Here is a 25112-nt window from a genome sequence, read left to right on the forward strand (position 1 = left end):
ACAGGAAACAGTTGAGGCCAGTTCATTGGCTATATTTAAGAGGGAGTTAGATATGGCCCTTGTGGCTAAAGGAATCAGGGGGTATGGTGGGAAGGCTGGTGCAGGGTTCTGAGTTGGATGATCAGCCATGATCATACTGAATGGTAGTGCAGGCTCTATTCCTGCACCTATTTTCTATGTTATTTTTCCAATGCCTCAAAATGCCTGCTAAAGGTAGCTCAGGTGTCAGAGGTAAACGAAAGGGCAAGCATCACTGTACCCTTTAGACCATGACTTTTGTGACAAGTGTTAAGTTTTATTATTCAAATATTTATTTTCTCAACTGACTAGAGAATGTGTTAATGTATTAAAGGTGACAGGGAACTTCAATGATCTATCACTGCTGAAAGGTGCTCCTGAGATGGAGGAAGTATCCCATATCTTTCAAGATCTTGTCACAGATCTTTACTGTTGGAGAGCAGCATGCTTATCAAGCAAAGTTAGAAGTAAAGATTTGGTTTACTGTTAGTGGAAAAAGTCTGTCCTTTTGCATACTTCAATGAAAGATCCACAATGGTGTGGAGCTCAGCAATTGAGTACATGCAAATGCAAGTGCTTGCTACAGCTCAGCAAATGAGGCTTGGGTATCCATGGCTCGGGAGGGCGGTTGCTATAGGTTAAAATCGCATGCAAGTAGTTCTGGAGACTGTCAATTACTGAAGAAATGGACCTAAGAGGTCCAGTGACAAAGTTTTGTTGGGGATGAAATGTAACGCTATGCAAGAAAGATTAGAAAGGAAATGTTTTGGGAAAAGGCACAGCCTTTTTGGATGCCACTCTACAGTGACAATAGTTCTCATCAATAGCAATTCTAATGATGGAACCATGCTTAACTCCATTCCACAACAGTTCTCCTTGCCAGACTTGCTGCCTCTCCTGACCCTCAAGAAATCAAAAAAGCTATATTGCAGCACAGGCCTTGGAAGCAGACTGTATCCTCAATGAAATCCTAAAACTTAAGACGTAAGAAGCTTTAGTCTCAAATCCACAGCCTGATTATAGACATCTGGTAATGTTATTCCAACAATTCCAAAATCAATAACTAACCATCTTCAATAAAATAGATGTCCAATGGTGGTTGATACAGAAGGTCTCCCTACTGCGTGCCACAGCAAGAGTCATCACCAAGTTCCCCTGAAATGTTGCTCTCTGAAACTCGGCATGGATTCAATCCTTCCAAAGGCACAGTTAATATGATCCTCACTATGCTAAACCTTCAAGAACCATGCAGATAACAGTGCTTGTTATGGTACATGGTCTTTCCCAAACTCACTGGGAGAAATAGTAGGACAGCCTCCTGAAATTCAACTGCCTGCAGAAATTCCAATGTGGCCTAAACCACAGCTCCATAGACCTAGGCTTGCTTGATCCTGACTTTCGATGCTGAAGCTTACAAACCATCTTCTGATCACATTGATTTCTTTTACATCCCAAGTGGTCTGGTTAGCTAGTTGCTACTGTAAATTACCATGCAGCTTAATGGCTTAATTTGTGGACCAGCAGGAGAAAGAATAAGTCACAGTGGCACAGTGAAGTAAGTATGAGAGAATGAGATTACGGAGACTGCTTCCCTAGAAACCAACATGTACCAGTAAGCCACATGGTCCCCTCCTGTGCTCATGTCAGTAAAAGAATAATGTTCTGACTTGGGCGATAATTCTCAAAATTGAACAAAGCTCACAATTAAGAAAATGTATTAGTTCAGGCTTAAAAAGACAATCAAATTATGTGGTCATGGCAATTCAGTCAGTTATACAAAATGGAACCTGGCCCTTTGGCCCAACTCCTCCATACTGCCATTTAGTTACACAAAATCAAGAAAATTATCATTTTTGTGTCTGAAGCAATCAACACCAACTGCAGAAAGCATCCAAGACACAAATATGACATTGTCAAGGTGAAAAAAATAATAGGCACACAACACATCAAGTTATTTGGATACAAATGAACTTTGTTCCAGCACTATTTGACCTACTAGAAATTAAACCTTTTACACTCCCCAAAAACTATCAGTAGACAGGAAATTACAGTTGCATATTAAAAGTTGCAAAACAAGAATAGCTGTGGATGGTAAATTCTGGTTCTGCCAGGAACAACCAGAAACCATGAGTGAATAAGCAAAAGAAAAATAACAAAGTTAAAATCTAAAACACACATTTCTACTATTTCCAGTTAATCTGACTTATCTTCCAGTGAGGAAAAATACGTAAAGAAGAATGGTGGAATTTATAGTTTTACATTTTTCTCCTTACAACTGATCACTTCAGCTTGAGAAAAGTTATTTAATTTTGGTCACTTTTAACCTTCAATTCAAGATTCATAGTCCCAAAAACAGGACATCCAAAACTTTGAACATCACCTAATTCATAGCTAACTCCACCCTCAAAGATTTCATCCCACTGCTGCAGTAAACATTCTAATCCCAGCATTTACTTTCAGGGAGAATGTGGTGTGAGGAGGTGAGAAAAGTTGTGATCAGCCCATTTCATATTTACAATCAATATTCCAACTGGCAACTGGGATCAGCAGATAGGATGCTGTGATCAGCAGGGACTGGCAGAGCCAAAGGGCCTGTTTCTGTGCTTATTACTCTATGATTCGCTCAGCATAGAAAATGGAGAAAGAGAATAAAGAGTTCAGCTATGAAACCAAGTTCGCCTACAAGAATTCTCTCTCCTCCGTCATTTTCCTACATTTCCCACAATACTCAGAAAAACAAGCATTTGTGTAACATATAAAACAATAACAAGCAACTGTATTTCAAGGAAACAGTGCTTTTTTCCAAACAATGTTCTGATAAGTGTCAATATTTCAAGCAATTTTATATGATAATGCTTCAGGATGTAGGACCTCTTAACTTAACTTGTAGGTTGAGTCGGTGGTAAGGAAGGCAAATGCAACATTAGCTTTCATTTCGACGAGGACTTGAATATAAGAACAAGGATACGATGCTGCGGATTTATTGGTCAGGCCGCACACTTTTGAGCCCCTTATCTAAGATGTGCTGGCATTGGAGAGGGTCCAGAGGAAGTTCAAGAGAATGATTCCAGGAATGAAAGGATTAACATATGAGGAGCATTTGATGGCTCGGGACCTGTAGTCACAGGAGTTTAGAAGGATGAGAGGAAATTCATTGAAACCCATTGAATATTGAAAGGCCTAGACAGAGTGAATGTGGAGAAGGTATTTCATATAGTGGGTGAGTCTAGGGCCAGAGGGCACCCTCAAAATAGAGGGATGACCATTTAGAATAGGGATGAGAAGGAATTTCTTTAGCTGGAGGGTTGTGAATCTATGAAATTTATTGCTGTTGCAATAAGTTCCACAGATTCACAACCCTCTGGCTAAAGCACAGGTTGATAGGTTCTTGGTTAGTCAGGGTGTCAAATGCAACAGGGAAAAGGTAGGAGAATGGGGTTGAGAGGGTTAATAAATCAGCCATGATAGAATAGCCGAGCAGACTTGATGGGCAAGTGGCCTAATTCTGCTTCTAAGTCTTATGCCCTTAACTCAATGCTAAGTTTACTGTAGTGCAACATGTGCTGGTGCTGATTGTTAAAATGTAATGGTGTATAATGAAGGGACTGAGTGAATCATGAAAAATATCCTAAGGTTAATCTATTAATGTTGGAGGACAAAACTCAAATAGTATGAAGCTTCAACTTCACATCAATAAAATGTTCTCCAAGTGAAGATTTAAAGCAGCTACCCCTGACACAGCACAGTCCAAAGCCTGGGCAGTCTTTCATAATTTTACCTTAGATAAGGATTTGCTCTGGAAACATCACTGTTCTCGAATTGAAGGTGGCAGCATTCAGATCCCAACAATACAGCATCAAAACCTACAGAAAGACAAATGCAGGATAGGTAGACTGCAAGCTGTGTGTGGAGGGTGAACTGTTTTGAAGAACTAGGGTGGCCAAACTTTAGCATTCAATCTATGGTTTCTTATTCCATCAATCTGCAATTACAAATAAATACATTCCAAAGTGTAGTAATTGGAGAAAAGGGCACTGAACCAGCTTAGTGCTAAAACACTTATTCTGCATCATCAGATTAAATTCAATATTGAAGAAAACATACAAAATTGTGGGAATTTTACACTCTTGCTAAGACCGGCTACACAAGGATAGGCTTACATTTTCCAAGAGGATGCAACAATTTCAAACAGATCCATAAAGAAATAAACTAACTATCATTGAACTTACTAATATGAACTTCATAAAATAAAACTAAGCATGGACAGTTACCCTTCACATGACAAGATGCATGGACTGGTAAAGACCTTACGGGCTAACTGCCTATTTAGTGAACCCTAAACAAAACAATCAATTGATACTCACATTAAATGAACACTGCAGGCATGTCAGGTAAGACCATAGGTACTGAAGACATAGAAGCAGAATTAGATCACTAGATCGAGTCTGCTCCACAATGTGATCATGGCTGACTTATTTCCCCTTTCAACCCCATTCTCCTGCCTTTTCCCCATAACCTTTAACTCTTTTACTGATCAAAAACTCATCAACATCTGCTTTAAATATACCCAATGACTCAGCATCCACGGCCAAATGTGGCAGTGAATTCCACAGATTCACCACACTCTGGTTAAAGAAATTCCTTTTTATTTGTTGTAAAGGGATGCCTTTCTATTCCGACATTGGCCCTCTGGTCCTAGACTCTCCCATTATTGGAAACACGTCCACTCTATCTAGGCCTTTTAATATTGGGTATGTTCTTCTAAGCCACCTCATTCTTCTAAGCTCCAGTGAGTTCAGGCCGAGAGGCAAACCCTCCTCATACATTAACCTTTCATTCTCAGGATCATTCTCGAAAACCTCCTCTAGACCCGCCAGCACTTCCCTTCTTAGATCAGGGGCCCAAAACTGCTCACAAGCCTCAGCATTACGTTATTGATTTTATATTCTAGTCCTCTTGAAATGAATGCCAAGGTTGCATATGTCTTCCTTAACATTGCCCCTACCTGCAAGTTAATCTTCTGCACTAAGACTCCTAAATCCCTTTTCACCAATTTCAGAATTCACTCCCATTTAGAAAATTGTCTATGCCTTTACTCCTTCTACCATAATGCACGACCATACACTTCCCTACATGTATTCCACCTGCCATTTCTTTGTCCTTTCCTCTAATTTCTCTGTGTCCTTCTGCAGACTTACTGCTTCTTCAACACTGCCTGCACCTCCACCTATGTTTGTATGTTCACCAAACTTAGCCACAAAGCCATCAAATCCGTCATCTAGATCATTAAGATGTAACCTGAAAAGTAGTGGACGCAAGACTGACCCCTGTGGAACACCACTGGTCATCAACGGCAATCCATAAAAGGCCCCTTTATTCCCTCTGGCACCCTTCTGCCAGTCAGCCTATCTTTCGAGCGCGTAGATATCTTTCCTGTAATACCATGGGTTCTCAAAGTTTAGAAGCCTCATTTGCAGCACCTTGTCAAAAGCCTTCAGAAAATCTAAATAAACAACACTGACTGACACTCCTTTGTTTATCCTGCCTATTATTTTCTCAAAGAATTCCAGCAGATTTGTCAGGCAAGACAAGATTTCCCCTCAAGGAAACCAATTTGACTTCACCCTATGTTATCATGTGCCTCCAAGTACCCTGAAACTGCATTCTAAATAATGGACTCCAACATCTTCCCAATCACTGAAGTCAGGTTAACTGAATTATAGACCTAAGTCAGTCTATAGTTTCCTGTCTTTTGCTTCCCATCCTTCTCAGCCTGGAGTGACATTTGCGATTTTCAGTTTTGCACAACCATTCCAGAATTTAGTGAAAGATCACATGCCTGCGCAATTTCTACAACTATCCTTAAACCCCGGTGTGTAGCCATCTGGTCCACATGACCTATCTCCTTCAGACTTTCAGCTTCCCAAGCATATTCTTAGTAAGAGCAACTACATTTACCACTGCCCCTTTGACACTCGAATTTCTGGCATGTTGCTGGTGTCTTCCACAGTGAAGACCGATGATCCTTTGTTCCCTATTACTACCTCTCCAGTGTCATTTTCCAGCAGTTTGATGTCCATGCTTTATATAGTGAATAAAACTTTTGATACCCTCTTATATTATTGGTAATCCTACCTTCACATTTACCTTTTCCCTTACAGCTTTTTGGTTGCCTTATGTTGGTTTTTAGAAGCTTTCCAATCCTCTAGCTTCCCACTACGTTTTGCTCTATCGTATGCCCTCTCTTTTGCTTTTATGCTGTTTTTGATTTCCCTTGTCATCCACATTTGCCTCATCCTTCCTTTAGAATGTTTCTTCTAAGGGATGAACTGATCCTGCATCTCGCAAATTACACCCAGAAACTCCAGCCAATGCAGCTTCCATCACCCATGATCACCCTAACATTGCCCTTTTTACAGGCCTAATCTTTCTGTTCCAATTCTAAAAGGACAATTATGAAGTCCTTACAGTGGTGAAAGCTGGTGGCAGGGAGTCCTAACTCTCGTGTCTATATTTACTGACAAGTTTTTACAACTGGGCTATTAACCAGGAGGCAAATTAATGAACATATTCACTCAAAAGCAAAGAAACACAATGGCTCACATATCTTAAGGTAAGGGTACCTTTAAGGCAAATAACCATTTCTGAAGAAACAAATGTGAATCAGCAAAATAATCCGATGGTTTTGGACGGAAATGACCAAATAAGCCCAAGTGAGTCATGCAATACTGAAACTGCTATCCTCCATCAAAATCAATAGCAGAGTTGGGTGCAGCACATTAAATTATGTAGGCCCATATGAAATTCATGTCATAAAACAAAACATGCCGTGACAATCCAATGGTACATGCCATGCTGAAACAACAATTACGAAGGATGATGGATTGGAAGTTTATTTTAAATCAAAGTGAGTTGTTCGTAAAACAGAAGATATACTTTCTCCTACTCAATGTTGTCATGGGGATTAAGTCATTACTAATAGTACATCAGAGATGACTGGAAGGAGTAATACAGAGAATGGGGCCATAAAATGATCTAGTATATTTAGATCAACAACTTATATTCAAACAGATGAGCTTAAAGAATGTCCAAAACAGTAAGTTGGTACAGAGTTGGAAGCCTGACATGATTCATCACCTACTCTCAGGCTTCAATCCAGACTAAAATTCATTCACTTTTCATGACCTCCAACTTCCAAAGTGCCAGTAGAAAAAAAGGTGAAATTATGCCATCTAATAGCTAATGTGTGCGAAACACCCCTTGAGCTCTCAGCCTTCCAGACAAATAAGCTCAAATGCAGAACCCTAAAATGTCCCAAGTGCCAGGTACTTGCAATCTACATGCCTGCCTCATTGCTGGATTCACCATTCAGTCCTGTAGTAGGGAAGTGAGTCCATGACCAGAAGGTCTAATGCACTTTGCAGCCGCCCCTTAGCAACATGCCAAGAAAATGAGATGTGATAATGGCAAGCTCATTCATTTGAATGAGTTGATCCAGATTCACTGTCATAACACAAAGAAAACAGTAAGGCATGAGAAAGTCTGAAACCTGCTCTGCCGTTCAACATGATCACAGTAATCTAATCAGACGTCCACTGCTGTCATGTGCCAGCTTCACATATCCCCCAGTTCCCCAATCTTTCAAGAATTGATTGATTAATGTCAGGTAGAAAGGGGAATAAAGCTTTTAAGTACTAGAGGTGGTGTAGGAAATGCTCAGCAAGTCAATGACTGTTAGTGGAAACAGAAAAACTTTGTTCAACCCATCCTTCCCGCCCACATACACTCTCAAACTTGAATCTAACTCGTTTTCCCTCTTTCCCTATTGCAACAAAGATCTTCAACTCAAAATGTTATCACTTCTTTCCATAGTTGTCTGAACTGCTGAGATTTCTGAAATTTTCTGGTTTTATTTGTCATTTCCATTCCAGTTTCCAGAAAGTGTACAGCTAATCAAGTCAACCTCCAGACTTCAAAGAAGCAGACTCTTCGATCCCAACACCCATCTCCCTTTCCTTCAACCACCTCTTTCCCCTGCTCCCTTCTCTGTAACATTCTGTGAGACGATAACAGATTTGCTCATTTACCCAGTATTATCCATACTTCGTGAATACCCTGAAGCCAGCCTTAAAGTCATAATATGAAACTGAATGTTCAAGTACAAAGGTTTGTTTCAATTATGAACAGTATAAATGCTCTCTCTATAGGAGCATCTCTGTAAACTTTAATATACTCCCTTGTCTGGGAATAGAATGCTGACACAAAAATGGTATGTGAAAAATCTGGCAACACAGTAAAAAACAATCTTATTAATGACAAAAGTGATCGGCACCATTCTTTCCAATACAAGATCTCCTCCCAGGTCCTCAGCATGAAGAAATCATTCCTGAGAATTACCACAATGTAAAGACACAGTCAAAAGACTCACTTATAGGTGACTTCAACATGCATAACTACATAAGCCCTTAACTGTATTGCAAAACCAACTCAATAAAATATGAACCAGACCACTATACCTACTTCCATCCCAAGTTAATAGCAAAGGATCCAACATAAAAGATTTAAATACATGCAAGCTTAAAACTAATAGTAAGTTGATTAAGATTTTAACGTGTTTAAATGGCTTGAGATTCACAAACAGCAATTCTCTATCAACTGAAATGCTAGACTGTGCTTACTAAAGCACAGTGGGTAGTGCTAAAATGCAAAAGATTATTCAAGTTTGAAGACCATTTTATCCTTGTATGCCTGCACTTGCCATTTTAGATGCACTGGGCCAATTTCACTGACATGCTACATGAAAAAGACAAGTAACAAAGTTGGCCTCAGGTTGCTTACTGCTGAACTACCCCATTGACCTTTAAAACAAGGCAAAACCTAGAACAGAACTTCGCTTTCCATCAAAGCAAATAAAGACTTTTTTACTCCACCACACATTCTTAAATAACTACATAGTTAAAAATAAAATTTAAAACATGTTAAAACACATAAATAATGAAAACACTGGACTACAATGAAACAGCTTTTAAAAACCATAGTTAGCTTTGCTGTAGTTCAGGCCAAGAATGGAAATTCCATTCTTGGCCTGAAAATACAGCTGAGAATCAGGGCAACAGACTCCTCAGCATAATGCTGAAGAATCCCATCAAGTCTGCACTCACTGTTGGACACCATGTGGAGTCTAGTGACGAAGTAATGTGATTGATTCAGTAGCATGTCACACACCAAATCATGTATTAACAACAGGTTCACACAAATCCAGAACTTACTTTCATGGGAACAGCTACTGCTCAGCTCAAGCAATTTGCTGTTTAGCTGTCCCCAAAACCACCAATCACAGCTATAAATAGAAAGCCTATTTTCTCAATCACTGACACGGGCACGAAGCCCCAACTGTAAAGGTTTTGGACCATTTGCTGCAATAGCTTTACATTATCAGTTACCTCTGACTATCTATCATCTTAAATACTCTACGGAGAACCCCTTTTGCATGGCCTCCTCAACCAAAAATTGAAAAGGATCTCTGCAATCCTCACCCTAAATTTCTCCCTTTCTCACTTCCCCTTAAGGCGTCTCTTTGAAATCCAACTTTTCAATCAACTTTCCATGAACAGATTTTTTTAAATATTCTTCGGCTTGGTTTTTTTTTGTTTGTATTCCTTTCTGCTGAAAGTAGTCACATAAATATAGTTTTCTTATAAACAGGTGCTTTATGAACAAAGTATTTTAAAAAAGTGAGAATTCACACAACGAATACTCTACTTCAATATTGCTCCATATAGCTCCAAAGTGATTTTGAAAATACTCAGTATTTACAGACATACAATTTTAGTCTGACTTCCATGATCCATTTCCTGGGCATAGAAGGAGCAGCATAGTGAAAACTGAAAACACAAATCTTTTTCCAGGGTGAGTCTCCAGTCGTAGAAGAATCTCAAATTTTAGCCAACTTACTTCGCTCATTCCCCGTCCCTCCAGTGCAAGAGCTTGAAAGTCATGATTCATCTCATCCACAGATCGAACCTGCAGGAAACATACCTCCATTATTTAAATGAATTTTGTTAAGTTTATCATTGCATTATGTTTGTTCGTAAGTGACTTCACACATGCATGACTACATAAACCTGTAATTGTATTGCAATACCAGCACCTCAACAAATATGAACCAGACTGAAATCTACCACGATACCCACTGCCAACCCAAGTTAATAGCAAAGGATCCAGCATAAAAGATTTAAATGCATGCAAGCTTAAAACTTATAGTAAATTGATTAAGATTTTAACTTATTTAAATGACTTGAGATTAACAAACAGCAATTCTCTATCAACTGAAATGCTAGATAGTATTTAAGATTTTAACTTATTTAAATGACTTGAGATTAACAAACAGCAATTCTCTATCAACTGAAATGCTAGATAGTATTTACTAATACCTATCGCCACAATAGGTCTATATTGCGGATGCAATCTCAGCCTTGGATCACCTGGACAATAGTAATACCCAAATCAGGCTGCTGTTTATTGACTACAGCTCAGTATTAAACATAATCATGCTCTCAGATCTAATCAACAAACTCCAAAACCTGGGTCTCTGTACCTCCCTCTGCAACTGGATCCCTGACATCTCCATCAGGAGAAAACAGTCTGTGTAGATCTGAAATAACTCCTTTTCACTGACAATTAACACTGGTGCACCTCAAGGGTGCGTGCTTAGCCCACTGCTTAGTCTACCCTCTCTACACCCACGATTGTGTGGCTGGGTTGGGCACAGCTCATATAAATTTGCTGATGACAACTATTATTGGGAGAATTTTTGATAGTTATGAGGTGGCATACAGGAGCGAGAACGACCAGCTGGCTGAGTGGTGTTGCAGCAACAACTTTACGTTCACTGTCAGTAAGACCAAGGAATTGACTGTGCACTTCAGGAAGGGGAAGTCAAAGGAACACGCCCCAGGGAGGGATCAGAAGATGAAAGGGTGACAAGTTTCCAGTTCCTAGGTGTTAACATCTCGGAGTATCCTGGGCCTAACATATTGATGCAGTTACAAAGAAGACAGGGCAGTGGCTATATTTCTTTAGGAGATTGAGGAGGATTGGTACATCACTAAAACACCCGCAAATTTCAACAGATGTACCATGGAGAGAATTCTAACTGGCTGTATCACCATCTTGTAAGGAGGGGACACTGCACAGGATCAGAAAAAATCTGCAGAAAGTTGTAAACTCTGCCAGCTCCATCATGGGCACCATCCTCCCTAGCAGCCAGCACACCTTCAAAAGGCAATGCTTCCAAAAAAAAACAGGACGCCCATCACTCAGGAGATGTCCACTTCTCATTGTTCTCATTGCTACCATCAAGGTGGTGGTACAGGATCCTAAAGAGACACACTCAATGTTTCAGAAACAGCTTCTTCCCCTCCACCATCAGATTTATGAATGGACAATAAGCCCATGAACGCTACCTCAAACAAGAGAAAATCTGTAGATGCTGGAAATCGAAGCAACACACAATATTTTGGAGAAACTCATCAGGCCAGGAAGCAGCCATGGAAAAAAGTAAACAGATGATGTTTCGGACCAAGACCCTTCACATGGACAAGACCACCTCAATATTTTTCCTTTCTTTTTGCACTACTCATTTATTCTTTTATTCATAGTTTTTAACCATGTATTGCAATGAACTGCTGCCACAAAACAACAAATTTCACGGCATATGCTAGTGATATTAAAACAGATTCTTACTGATTGGGCTGTATCCACCACTTTTTTTGTTTTGACTATTGGTGTTTCCGTACCAGGCCATGATGCAACCAGTTAGGATACTCTCCACTGTGCATCAGTAGAAGTTAGTCAAATTTAGGCTGCTGTGTCTTCTTTATGACGGCACTTGCATGCTGGTTCCAAAATATGATAACGCCCAGGAAATTAAAGTCATTGACTCATTCTAATGAATGTCACAAAACCCAGTTCTGAGTTACCCTTTACCCTTTTGTTGAAAGAAAGACAGACTATTTTACACCCAATTTTCCTCTAATATACATTCTGTATTGTATATATTTATTGGGTTTCTTGGGAAACTTGAAATTTTATAAGAAAATTCTCATTTCCAGCTCACTAGAAGGATACTTAAGAAGAGGTAACTAGTTCCTTATTGTTTTTTTTTACGTTTCTTATTGTGGTATTATCCAAGAACGTTAACATTTCCTGAGTATCTTTGGGATAGACAATGCAACTCAATCTATCTTACAAGTTTACTCCAATGATTTTTGTTTGCTGATCTATCTTTGAAGGACAAAAAATTCATTCCAAAATTATAACTCATGTGGCATAATTATGATCCATTCTCAAAATTCACTCAATGCCATTTCTAACAGCAGTCTCATGTTCTTCAACTCATCTTCTATATAATGGAAGAGAACCCTTGTAAAGCTTATGGAAATAACTGGTGTTATAACTGGTGATAGTTGTAAAAATCTCCCAAAAACATACATTCCTGTTACTGAAAGTATAGTGCTAACACTCTTTTTAAGTGAATATTATATTAATAAGAACATTGACATTTAAATTATTTAGTTCCCCTTGTGCCAAAGCATCCTTTATTTCAATGAAACTCAATTTTCATTTGAACGGTGTGCACCATCCCTGAAATTTACAAAAACATGAAGTGCATGATATGATAAACAGAAGCAGGTATTTCAATAATTTCCAATTATGTTTCCTTGACATTGTTCACCAATGCTCAAGTAAGCACCCATGTTAAATGCACTATTTTGTTAGAAAATCAATTTGAACCAGTTACATAATTTTGTTGCTGTGGAAAACAATCTTCACACTGTAAGCTCTCCACCCCACCCCGCACATCTTCAAAACAACACTGCTTATCATGTTTATACATGTTGTTATTTAAACAGATACATTCTTTCAAGAGGCTAAAATGCTTCATTGGGACCTGCTGAGTTCCTCCAGCATTTTGTGATCTGGATTTTCAGCATCTGCAGGATCTCATGTTTCTCTGCAAGATCTGCTGTTGAGAGCCAGAAAAGGAGGTTGGATGGTTAGCAATTTAGTGGGAAGAGTAGCAGAATGCAAGGTGAGAGAGAAAAGAACTTTCACAGATGCTTGATGCAGTAAGCTAAAGTGACTGAGGTAACAAAGGTCATCGGTGTAAACTAGCCTCGCTGTCTGGGGAAATAGAACTTACTCTTGGAGGCAAGGATGGGTGGAAGAGACAGGAAGCTCTAGATCCTGTATAATTTTACTGCACAAACATTTTGGTTACAAACAGGTTACAAATGCCTGATTTAAATTCTGCCCATACATATGAGCAAGCATTTGGGAGACCAGGAGTGAGGATTTGCCAGCTGCTGCATGACTGTAGGCATCTTTTGTTAGGTGGAAACCTAGTGCATGTCTGCATTTCCATCATGCGAATGGTTCAAATTGTGTAAAGCTCATAAGATCAACATCTGGAAGCGACAGAAAGTTCATGCTCCAGCAATCAAGATCACTGGGAATACTTCAGGCCAGACTGAAGAGACATGGAAGACAACCACCACTCCATAGTATTCTCCAGTACAGTCTCCAATGTCTTTGATGCCTTCCTGTAGCAAGCCAGCATCATGGTCTGCACCCAGTCCAGCTACTCTGTCAACAAGTAGCTCATGGTGGAATAGATCCACAGCACCCAAAGTTCTTAAGGATTGTCTTGCAACCATAAAAACGGTGGTTAAAAATGACACCCTATCTACTTGCAAGTCTCTTTCAGAGATCTGTGGACTTGGACCCCATGATCCCTCTGTACATCATTGCTGTTAAGGGTCTTGCCATTAACTGTGTATTTTCCCCTTACATTTGGTTACCAAAATGCAACACTTATGAAGTACAAAGTAAATATTATCAAAGTACGTATACGTCACCTGATACTATCAAGATTCATTTTATTGCAGGCAGTATAGAACTAAGTAATACAATAGAAACAATGAAAAACTAAAGTCTGACCAATTGTGTGAATGCAAAAAGAAACATGTAACAATAAAACTGTGAACACGAGTTGTAAAGTCCTTGAGTCAAAAGGTACGTTTTTCAAATGCACATAAAAGTGCTCTTACATTACAGTAATTTGCAAGTGTCAGTCAGAAACTGTTTAAGATGCGCAACCACTTTTCATAGTTGCATAACCACTTGCCATGATTGATCTTGTTCAACCAGTTTGTTGCACCAATAGGCAAACAGGTGTGGACGGGCATACACCAAGTCCTGAAATGGACAAGAGGGAAGTGATAATGGCAGTCCAGCTGCAGGAGCAGCTCCAACAAAAACAGTAAGAACACTGCCACTGAAATCCAACATTATGAAATATGCAATTTATCCACTATTGCAATTTAGTTAGGGCATTATCAATATGAATAATTAAAAACACAAAACCCCCATCAATTCAAATTAATTGCAAACATGGTTTAAACAAAGTCAAAACAATTTGCTCAATTCTACACTGAAAACGTATCTGCCAAACTAGTCAAATGTCAAGCAAATATCCAGTCATTTCATAGAAATCCTACAAATTCCATGCCAGCATATAATGTTGCAATGGTTTGCAGGCCAGGATCTAATGAATGGACATCAACATACAGACAGCACCAATTAGACTCTTGCATTGGGTACCTGTCAACATGTGTAAACACACATAGGCTCACAGCACAAACTTACCACTTCCGCACAATTGCCCACCCTCTACGATTCCACTTACATACAGCCCTTAATGAAACACCTCTTTCAATGCCCCTGCCGCACCCTACCGAGCAGTTAATCTGCTCCCATCCTCGTTCAATACACCTCTCTCCAAAACTTCATGACTTTCTCTACTTTGCACTCTGCTATATGCTCCTACTTCAGACATGCTTTCCTCTTTCCTCACTCTCCTCTTCCCTGCATGTCTCTATAAACAGCTAATTTTCCACTTGCCTTTTCTCTTTCCACTGCCCCAAGAGAAAACAAAAAAAAAGTTTTCTTTTAAATCACTGTGGGTTGAAACTTAGGTAGTTTTCAGCAGTCCACACAAAGGCATCCATGGTTGGGACAGGGCTTTCATCAATGTTGTCTGAGGCTGACAGTCCTCCTCAGAAGCTCTGATTCACCAGCTCTTGCTTGCTCAATACTGCCCAAGGTTAGCAGTGTTGCATGTTAGTCTGTTTTAGTCCCAATTAAGTCCCTTTTGGTCAATATGGAAGGATTCGATCTCACATCGGTGGAGCGACTTACGCCTCCAACTGAAACCATCTACGCAGAAAACACAAGCCACTAGAAATGTTTGTCGATAAGTCATGCACAACAGCCATGATACATTGAAAGAAATAATGCAAGTCCCCGCATGAAGTTCACAACCTGCAATGTCAGCAACCCTGTGCACAACCACAAGTGACAAACCTAGATGTTACTCCACCAGAGTCAATTAACATTTTAAAAATTATTTTTCAAGAAGTGACCTTCATGAGCAATGCTTAACTCTAAACTGTTCTCAAGATAATGCTATGCCAGTCAATATGATCATGGTTGATTTGCCCAAGACATCAGTCCTTCTTCTGTGCCAATTTCCACTGGCTTTCAAAGTTTTGAAGTATCAGGAAATTATTTAACTACCCTTAAATATGTTTAAATGCCCCCAATGATATAGCTGTCACAACCCCAAGGATGGAGAATCACAGAAATTCAACATGCTTTGAAAGAATTAGTTCCCATGCACTTCAGTTCTAAACAGTCAACTCCTAATCCTGTAACTATATCCCGATTCGACACTGTGACATCTACTCTGTCCTGTCATCTAATGATGTCACGTTTCAATATAATCACCCTCCATTCTCCAACACACCAAAGAATATAGGTCTGATTTATTTTTATACTCACGATAGGACAACCTCCTATTCCAAAAGAGATTTACTCGGCTGTCTCAAATGCCAGTATATTCTTTTTTAAATAAGGGGACCAATATGTCTTGTGTCTTCCTAACCAATTGCTGCACTTGTCCGCCACAATCCTTAAAAAAAGTTATCCCTGGTACAGCTGGGTAGGGAGCTCAAGAATTAGGGCACAATAAGAAGGAAGGATGGATTACATATTTTCCCAGTTAGCATGGTGTACAAGCTTGGAGAAATTACAAACGACAAGTTTCTATCTGTCTGCTGCTTTTACCCTTCTTGATGTTGAAGGTTACAAGCAACCTTTAAAAGGTGCTGGTGAAGTAACTGCAATACATTAACATGGAACACACTGAACAACAATTGGTGGTAGAAGGGTTACCAATCAAGCAAGCGACTGTATTCCAGAGTGTTAAGCTTTTTGAGAGCTGACAGAAACGCACTCTTGTAAATGGGCAGTTTTTCATCAAATGCACACAACTATACACACACCAACCCTATGGATATGAGGCCAAGACTTCCATTAATCTAGAAAAAACCCTCATCATTGAAGAAGATAAACTGATCCTCAATACCAGCACCAGAAAGGAGACAATCCTCTGGAATGGCGGGTTAAGAATGGGAAAAGTTAACCCCAACAAAGGCCTATTCCTGACAAAATCCTAGTATAGCCAATATTACGTCATCATAGATACAAGCAAAAGACTTTACGGTACATTCACAGGAATAGCTTGTATTAAAACTGTTTCAGTCTGAACAACAAATGGCAACAAAATCATTTGTGTCATGACCAGGAGATCCAAGAGTTAATTAGCCACAACTACCAGGTGTACTTGGATAGAGTATTCTACCGCATCTCGGGAGGAAGCATAAAGAGCATCTGAAACTCAGTCCCATCCGACAGAATACATCTGACCTATTGAACAAATAGTGAGTGGAAACATAGCAGGACAACTCATTCATTATCATGGCACATAGGAATTTATTAGTGTTATGAAGGAAATCTACAGCCCAAGGAGTCAACTTGTTGAGAGCCAAATAGAGGAAAATTAGCCTGATGCATTAAAATCGATTCTGTCCTTGACAAGTGCCCCGACACCATCCAAGAACAAACTTGCTGCTTGCCCAATAATGACTAGAGACTAAAAAGGCCATATGCACGGTCAAACACCCGAGTTATCACATAGTCAAGTTCACCAATGACACGACGAGGGTGGGGCTCACTACCAACAATATTGAGACAGCATACAGAGAGGTGGTGGAAGAGCTCAAGGCCCAGGGCCAGACAAATAATCTCTTACTCAATATCAACAACATAAAGAAGATGGTCATCAACTTCAGGAGAACTTGCACCACTCACACCCCCTTTACTTCACCAGCAGAGAAGTGGAAACTGCGAGCAGTTTCAAATTCCTAGGAGTGCACATCTCACATAATCACTCATGGTCCCAGAACACATTCTACATAATCAGGAAAGTGCACCAATACCTCTACTTTCTAAGGAGATGGACTATGCACATCTATATTCATGTCATTCTACATATATACACAGTAGGGAGCATCCTAACATGCTGTATCACTGCATGATATGGAAACTGCAAGGCAGCAGACAGAAAGTCATTACAACGGGTAGTCAAATCTACCCAATACATCACCAACATCAGCCTACCTGCCATCAAGGACATATATACGAAAAGTGCCAGTAACATCATGAAGGACCTCTCTGACCCACCCTGCTCATGTTTGTCCCACTCCCATCAGGGTGGAGGCTACATAGCATCAACACCAGGACTACCAGACTCAAAAACAGTTACTTTCCCCAAGCAGTAAGGCTTCAACACTGCACCCACTCACTAACCAAAACTCTACAACCCCAACTACTACTACTTTATTATTTCCTGTCAGTTACCTATGTAAAGACAGCCCTGTGCCTAGCATCACTTTATAGTCAATGTATTTAAGCTGTCGTATATATTTATATTTATCGTGTTTTTTTAAATATCGTGTTCTTTATCTTATCGTGGTTTTTTGCATCAGATCCGGAGAAACAGTTATTTCGTTCTTTACACGTGTACTGGAAATGACATTAACCTATCTTGAGATTGCATCCCAGCTAAAATTTTAAATTTAACCCAACAGAATTTAAGTCACAATTTACAACCTCAGCTTCTGCATATTGTAAGATGCACCTATAAGCTTCGGATATATTCATGTGACACCTTCAAGAAATGATGCAAATTCAATTGCAGTGACTTCAGAAGGGTCATAAGTCAAGTCATTGCCTGGTCCTCATCAATCACCTACTAATGATTTAGAAAACAGCCATTCAGTCAATGTGTGGATTGCATCATGCTGGAGGTAAAATGAACATTTTCTCTAAAAAGCCAAAGGGAGAGTGTCTACCATTACACACTGCTTTAACTGACAAATAAAATCCTTCAATTCCAATCAAGAATGTGGAGTAGCCTTCCTGAACTTGGCTGCTTGCAGAAACCACCTCCACTTACTTCTGCTACAATCAGACATGATCCTAACCAACTAATCTACAGTACACCAAATCTCATTACAGATTATTGTCAAAGTTGTACTATTTCCCCTTTTCGCAATCCAACACTATACTTCATCATCAACATACTTCCCACTAAAGTAGAGCTGTTTACAGAACTTATGGGAACCTGCTCAACCCACAAAACCTGCTACCTCCACTCTAGATTTAAGGCCATTCCAACAATCATTTAATTTCTGTATTCATCTATTAATAGTCTAGCTGGCCAGTGGTGCATCCGCACTGGACCCTGAGGCGGGTAGTCCCAGGTTCGAATCCAGCCAGCTTCTTGCACGCTTCCCACTCATGCTGGGCTGAACTTCGACCTAGCTACTTGGCCTTGTGAAAAAACAGACAAATGCTAAAGAAAAGGCAAGGTTTCTGCCCAATGCGTCACACGACATGGAAAGGAACAACAATACAACAATATTGATAGTTTATTCATCTATTCAGAACTCAGAGCTTATGATCAGCACAAGCCTGCCCCACTACATTACAAGGCTATCAAGAGAAAAGGTTTGCAATGAGATTCTGAAAAGCATCAACTCATTCCCATATCTTGGCAGACACCACTCAACAGAAAATTTAAAAGGATGTTGTCGGTTCTTGAGGACCTCAGTTATAGAACCATAGAAAACCTACAGCACAATATAGGCTCTTCAGCCCACAAAGCTGTACCGAACAAATATGGAAAGACTGAATATGTTAGAACTCTATTCCTTGGAATGTAGAAGATTGAGAGGAGATTTGATAAAGATATACAAAATTATGAAAAGTATAGATAAAGTAAATACAAACAGACTTTTTCTACTGAGGTTGGGTGGGACTACAACCAGAGGTCATGGGTAATGGTGAAAGGTGAGAAGTTTAAGGAGAACATGAAGGGAAGTTGTGAGAGTGTGGAATGAGCTGTCAGCACAAATGGTGCATGTAAGCTCAATTTCAACTTTTAAGCAAAGTTTGGATAGGTACATGGATGGTAGGAGTATGGAGAGCTATGGTCCTGGTGTAGGTCAATGGGAGTAGACAGTTTAAATGCTTTGCACATGAACTAGATGGGCCAAAGGGTCTGTTTCTGTGCTGTACTTTTCCATGACTCTATAACAATGTATTAAAAATGTAATTGACCACTCCACTCTGAGGTCCACCACAACAAAAATTACCAAGAGGAGAGAGGAACAATTCAAGGATATGTCCAAACTGTTTCTTTATTAAAGTAGCAAAGTCTGTAATAGCCCTTCAGAGACTGAATTACAGTCCATAAACAGCTTGAAGCAGTGAAAGTTTGTCATCTCCTCTCTATGCTCTGTAGCAATTAGGTTCCCTGGCATCTGATGTGACTACAGAGAACTTTTTATTTATTCACCACAACTGTTGCCCCTCAGCCTCCCTTATTCCTGAGAAAGCAACCCAAACCTACAAAATCTTTACTTATTGCTGAAAATTTCCAGGCCTGGCAATAATCATGCAATCTTATTTGTATCCTCTCCAGTACAATTTCATTTTTACTGTAACCTAGTGAGAACCATACACAATATCCAAGCTAAGGCTTAATAAATATGATTATATCATTCTAATACAAACTCCATGCTCATACTGTATGTCTTAACTGAACAAAAACAACTAAATGCTTTGTACATCTCCATGCTCTGTAATGGATAGAGACTTCGAGTTATACCAAAGAAAAGTAACTCCTTATCGAGTGCCGCAATCTTAGTGGTTGCCTAGCCATTTAGAAGCTATGACCAAGGACACGAGTGCCTCAATTTCCTCAGTTTACTCATTTTTTTAAAGCTTTGCACTATAGAAAACATCCTATCCAGATGCATCATAACTTGTTACAGCAACTGGTCTGCCAAAAACCACAAGAAATTGCATTGTTGTGATTGTGAACACGGTGCAGCCTATTATGAAAACCACTCTCCCCACCACTGACTGCTTTCTCAGGAAACAGATAACATAACCAAAGACTGTAGCCCACCCCAAATCTTCTCCTCCCCAATTCTATCAGGCAGAAGCTGCAAGAGCTTGAGAACAATACTACAAGCTTAAGGGTACCTTCAGTCCTGCTGTTCTAAGACAAAGTAGAACACCTGACCTCTCAATCATGGTCTTTGCACTTCAGCTATCTAGCTGCTCATCACTTTCTCTCTACATGCAGCATTCTGTTATCGTATTCCTTTCACACTAACCCAATGTACTTGTATCTCTCTGGATGATGGTCAAAGCTTTTCGTTGCATCTCAGTACACATGACAATGACAAATTAATTACCAAGGTCAAAGGGAAACTCACAGATAAACAACTATTCCGTTCTGTCCTCAAGGGCAAAAAGGTCTCACAGTAGCATAACAGTTAGCTCGATGTAATTAGAGTTCAGGCTGTTCCAGAGTTTGGAGTTCAATTCCAGTGCCATTCTTGTCAGGAGTTTATACATTTTCCCTGTGGAATGTGTGGTTTGTCCCTGGTGCTCCAGTTTCCTCCCACTGTCCAAACATGAACCAGCCAGTAGGTTAATTGGTCATTGTAAATTGTTCTGTGATTAAATTAGGGTTAACTGGGTTTGTCAGGGGTTGCTAGGGTGGCGCAGCTCAAAGGGCCTACTCCGCACTGTATCGCTAAATAAATATTAAACTATATCATCAATGGACGTAGCAGTGAACAAAGATTGCAAAAGAGTAAAAGCTCTTGCCTTCAAGTCCAGTTTTAACTTCTACAAAGGATGATCTTGGCAAGACAGCAGTCGCTTCTGAATGCTAAGAAGTCACAGCAGGCTTCTTCATTACTTACGGAACTGCGACCTTTAACTACCTAAGGGGGGGCGGGGGAGAGGAGGGAACATCAACTCAGACCATGAGAGGCCTGTGTCAGGCATTTTCATGCCTTACAAGGTGCAGATTGGAAGTCAGTGTGGGGCACCACTCCTCGCACAGACACTAGAGCAATGTGTGGTTAAGTGCCTTGCTCAAGGACACAAACACACTGCCACAGCTGAGGTTCGAACTAGCGACCTTCAGATCACTAGATGAACCCCTCAACCACTTGGCCACATGCCCAAACCTATGGGCATGGACTCCAATGTTCCTGTTTTTCCACATTTCTCTATTCCTCCCATTTATTATATATTCCACTGGTTAACTACTCTTTGTAAACATATTACCTTGGACTTCCAGATTAAGTTCCATTTGTTGCTCAATTGTCTAACTGACCAGATCATTCATATCCCCAATAAGTCAAAAGTTGCCATCCTCCTAAGTAACCTCAAATCGTTTCTATCTGGAAATTCTTGTGTCATGTTTCCCACATTTAATGCCACTGTTACAAACATCTAAAAATCACCACACCTTAAATCATTTGGAATAACACTGGTAAAAGCACTCAACCGCAGTCAATTGTATTTTTCTCTTTTCCAGCACCAAACTAACTTTGAATCCAATTTAAACATAAAGTGCCAGATTCACTCAGGTAAGTACACATGGAAACAGAACCAGAGTGAATGGTTGAGGTGGAAGATCCATTAGCAAAACCTTGAGAAAGAGAAAACTAGCCAGTTTTAAGTTGTAAAGAATATGGCAAAAAAGACAAGTGGAAATCACAGAGAGGGACAAAGTTTCTTCGAGTTGGCCACCCCTGGAATAGAAGTATTTGTGGAAAAGAGAACCTCCACCTGAAAATTTTCCACAGATAGTAGTCGATGCTTCCTGAACTGTGTTTCCAGCATTTTTTGTTTTGATTTTTTGCATCTGTAGTTCTTTTTTTAACTTTCATTTGGATCCAAGTGCAGATGATAAACATGTACTTCAAAGGTTTAACACTTTAAACAGAACCATGAAACACAGGTATTTCCACAATTAAAATTATTACTTTATTGCTTGAAGAAATGAAGCATATGCACTGTGTGTGTGTGTGTGTATATATATATATATGTATGTATACATATACACACACACATATTATATATATAAAAAAAGTACTGGCACAATGGATGCTATAATACTAAAGACCCTAAAACAAAAAGATATAGGAGCAGAATTAGGCCATTTGGCCCAGCAAGTTTGCTCCACCATTTCATCACAGGGGATCCATTTTGCCTCTCAGCCCCAATTTCCTACCTTCTCTCCCTATCCCTTCATGCCCTGACCAATCCAGAATCTATTAACCTCTGCCTTAAATATACAGTGGTGTTAGAATGGCTGTGAACCCTGTAGAATTCTATAGTGTGATCAGATCTTCACGCAAGTCCGAAAACTAGATAAAGAGAACCCAATTAAATAAATATCACAAAAAACATTATACTTATTCATTACTTTATTAAGAAAAATGATTCTAATATTACACGTATGTGTTGGAAAAAGTATGTGAACCTTTGTTTTCAATAACTGGTGTGGCCCCTTTGTACAGCAATAACTTCAACCAAGTGTTTCTGGTAACTGTCGATTAGTCCTCCACATCAGCTTGGAAGAACTTTAGGTCATTCCTCCTTATACAACTGCTTTAACTCTAGAATGCTGGTGGGCTTCCTTACATTAACTGCTTGCTTCAGGTCCTTCCACAACATTTCCATAGGAGTAAGGTCAGGACATTGACTCGACCATTCCAAAATATGAATTTTCTTCTTTTTAAACCATTCTCGAGTAGATGATCTACTCATCTTTCAGATGACTGTCTTGTTGCATTATCCAACTTCTATTAAGCTTCAGGTGACAAACTGCTACCCTTGCATTCTCCTATATAACGTCTCGATACAATTTTGAATTCATTGCTTGCTCAATGATTGTAAGCTGTCCAGGCCCTGAGGCAGCAAAGCAGCCCCAAACCATGATGCTCCTTCCACCATACTTCACAGTTGGGATGAGGTTTTGGTGTTGGTGTGCAGTGCCCTTTTCCCTCCAAACATAGCACTTCTGCCAAAAAGTTTAACTTCTTTCTCATCTGCCACAGAATATTGTCCCAGAAGCATTGTTAGAACATCCAGGTGGTCTTCTGCAAACTTGAGACATGCAGCAATGTTTTTTTTGGAGAGCAGTGATTTCTTCCATGGTGTCCTTCCATGAACATCTTTCTTGTTAAAGTGTTTTTTTTTATAGTTGGACACATGAACTGAGACTTTAGCAAGTTCCAGTGATTTCTGCAGGTCTTTTGCTGTTACCCTTGGATTCTTTCTTTACCTCCTTCAGCATTGCATGTTGTGCTCTTGGTATGATCTTTGCAGGCTGCCCACTCGTAGGGAGAGCAGCAAGAGGAGCGAGTTTCCTCCATTTGTAGACGATTTGTCTTACTGTGGATTGATGAACAGTCAGGACTTTAGAAATGTTTTTGTAGCCTTTTCCAGCTTCATGCTTCTCCACAATTCTCCTTAGGTCCTATGAAAGTTGTTTTGATTGAGGCACAGTGCACATAAACAGATCTTTCTTGAGATGAGCAGGCTCTGTCAGTAACCTTGACATTGTGTCTTTTTATAGGGCAGGGCACCTCTAGAACCCAAACCTCCAATCTGATCTCATTGATTGGAACACCAGACTCCAAATAGCTTTTGTAGAAGACATTACCCCAGAGGTTCACATTCTTTTTCCAACAAATACATGTAATATTTGATCACTTTTTTCCAATAAATAAATGAACAAGTATAATGTTCTCTGTGTTATTTATTTTTTTGGGTTCCCTTTACCTAGTTTTAGGACTTACGTAAAGATTTGATCACATTTTAGGTCTTATTTATGCAGAAATAGAGAAAATACTACAGGGTTCACAAACTTTCTAACTCTACAGCATATAAAAACTTGGTCTCCACAGCTATCTGTGGCAACGAATTCTACAGATTCACCACTCTCTGGCTAAAGAAATTCCTCCTCTCATCCATCCTAAAAGGACATTGCTCTATTCTGAGGCTGTGTCCTCTGATCCAAGACTCTCCCACCATGGGAAACATCCTCTCCACATCTACTCTATCAGGGCCTTTCACCATTTGATAAGTTTCAATTCGTCACCCCTCATTCTTCTGAATTCTAGTGAATACAGGCTCAGAGCCATCAAACGCTCTTCATACAACAAACTGTTCATTCCCAGAATCATTTTTGTGAATCTCCTTTGAATCCTTATCCTTTCTAAGATAAGGGACCCAAAACGTCTCACAATGCTCCAAGTGAGACTTCACCAGTGCTTTATAAAGCCTCAACATTACATCCTTGCTTTTATATACCAATCCCCTTGAAATGAATGCTAACATTGCATTTGCCTTCCTCACCACAGACTCAATCTGCAAATTACCCTCTAAGGAATCCTGCACAAGGACTTTCAAGTCTTGCAGCACCTCAGTTTTTTTTGTATTTTCTCTCCATTTAGAAAATAGTCAGCCTTTTCATTCCTTCTACCAAAGTGCATGACCATACACTTCTCAGCACTGTATGCCAACTGTCATTTCTTTGCCCGTCTGTCTGTCCCTCTGTGGCCTCTCTACTTCCTCAAAACTACCTGCCCCTCCACTTATCTTTGTATCATCCACAAACTGCAACAAAGCCATCAATTCCTTCATCCAAATCATTGACATATAACATAAAAAGAACCGATCCCAACACAGACCCATGTGGAGCACCAGTAGTTTCTGTCAGCCAACCAGAAAAGACTCCCTTTACTCCT

The 25112-nt window shown here is 39.8% G+C and overlaps 1 protein-coding gene across 4 annotated transcripts in view; it reads right to left on the minus strand.

The window, feature by feature from the left end:
- LOC134339795 (pumilio homolog 2-like) overlaps nt 1-25112 on the minus strand; it is a 125218-nt gene that overhangs the window by 96837 nt on the left and 3269 nt on the right. For all 4 annotated transcript variants that reach the window (XM_063036587.1, XM_063036577.1, XM_063036598.1 and 1 more), the window contains exon 3: nt 9973-10041. In XM_063036587.1, the coding sequence (XP_062892657.1) occupies nt 9973-10041 (69 nt within the window). The remainder of the gene's footprint in view (nt 1-9972; nt 10042-25112) is intronic.

The sequence above is a fragment of the Mobula hypostoma genome, chromosome 2 (assembly GCF_963921235.1).
Source record: "Mobula hypostoma chromosome 2, sMobHyp1.1, whole genome shotgun sequence".
Taxonomy (NCBI): domain Eukaryota; kingdom Metazoa; phylum Chordata; class Chondrichthyes; order Myliobatiformes; family Myliobatidae; genus Mobula; species Mobula hypostoma.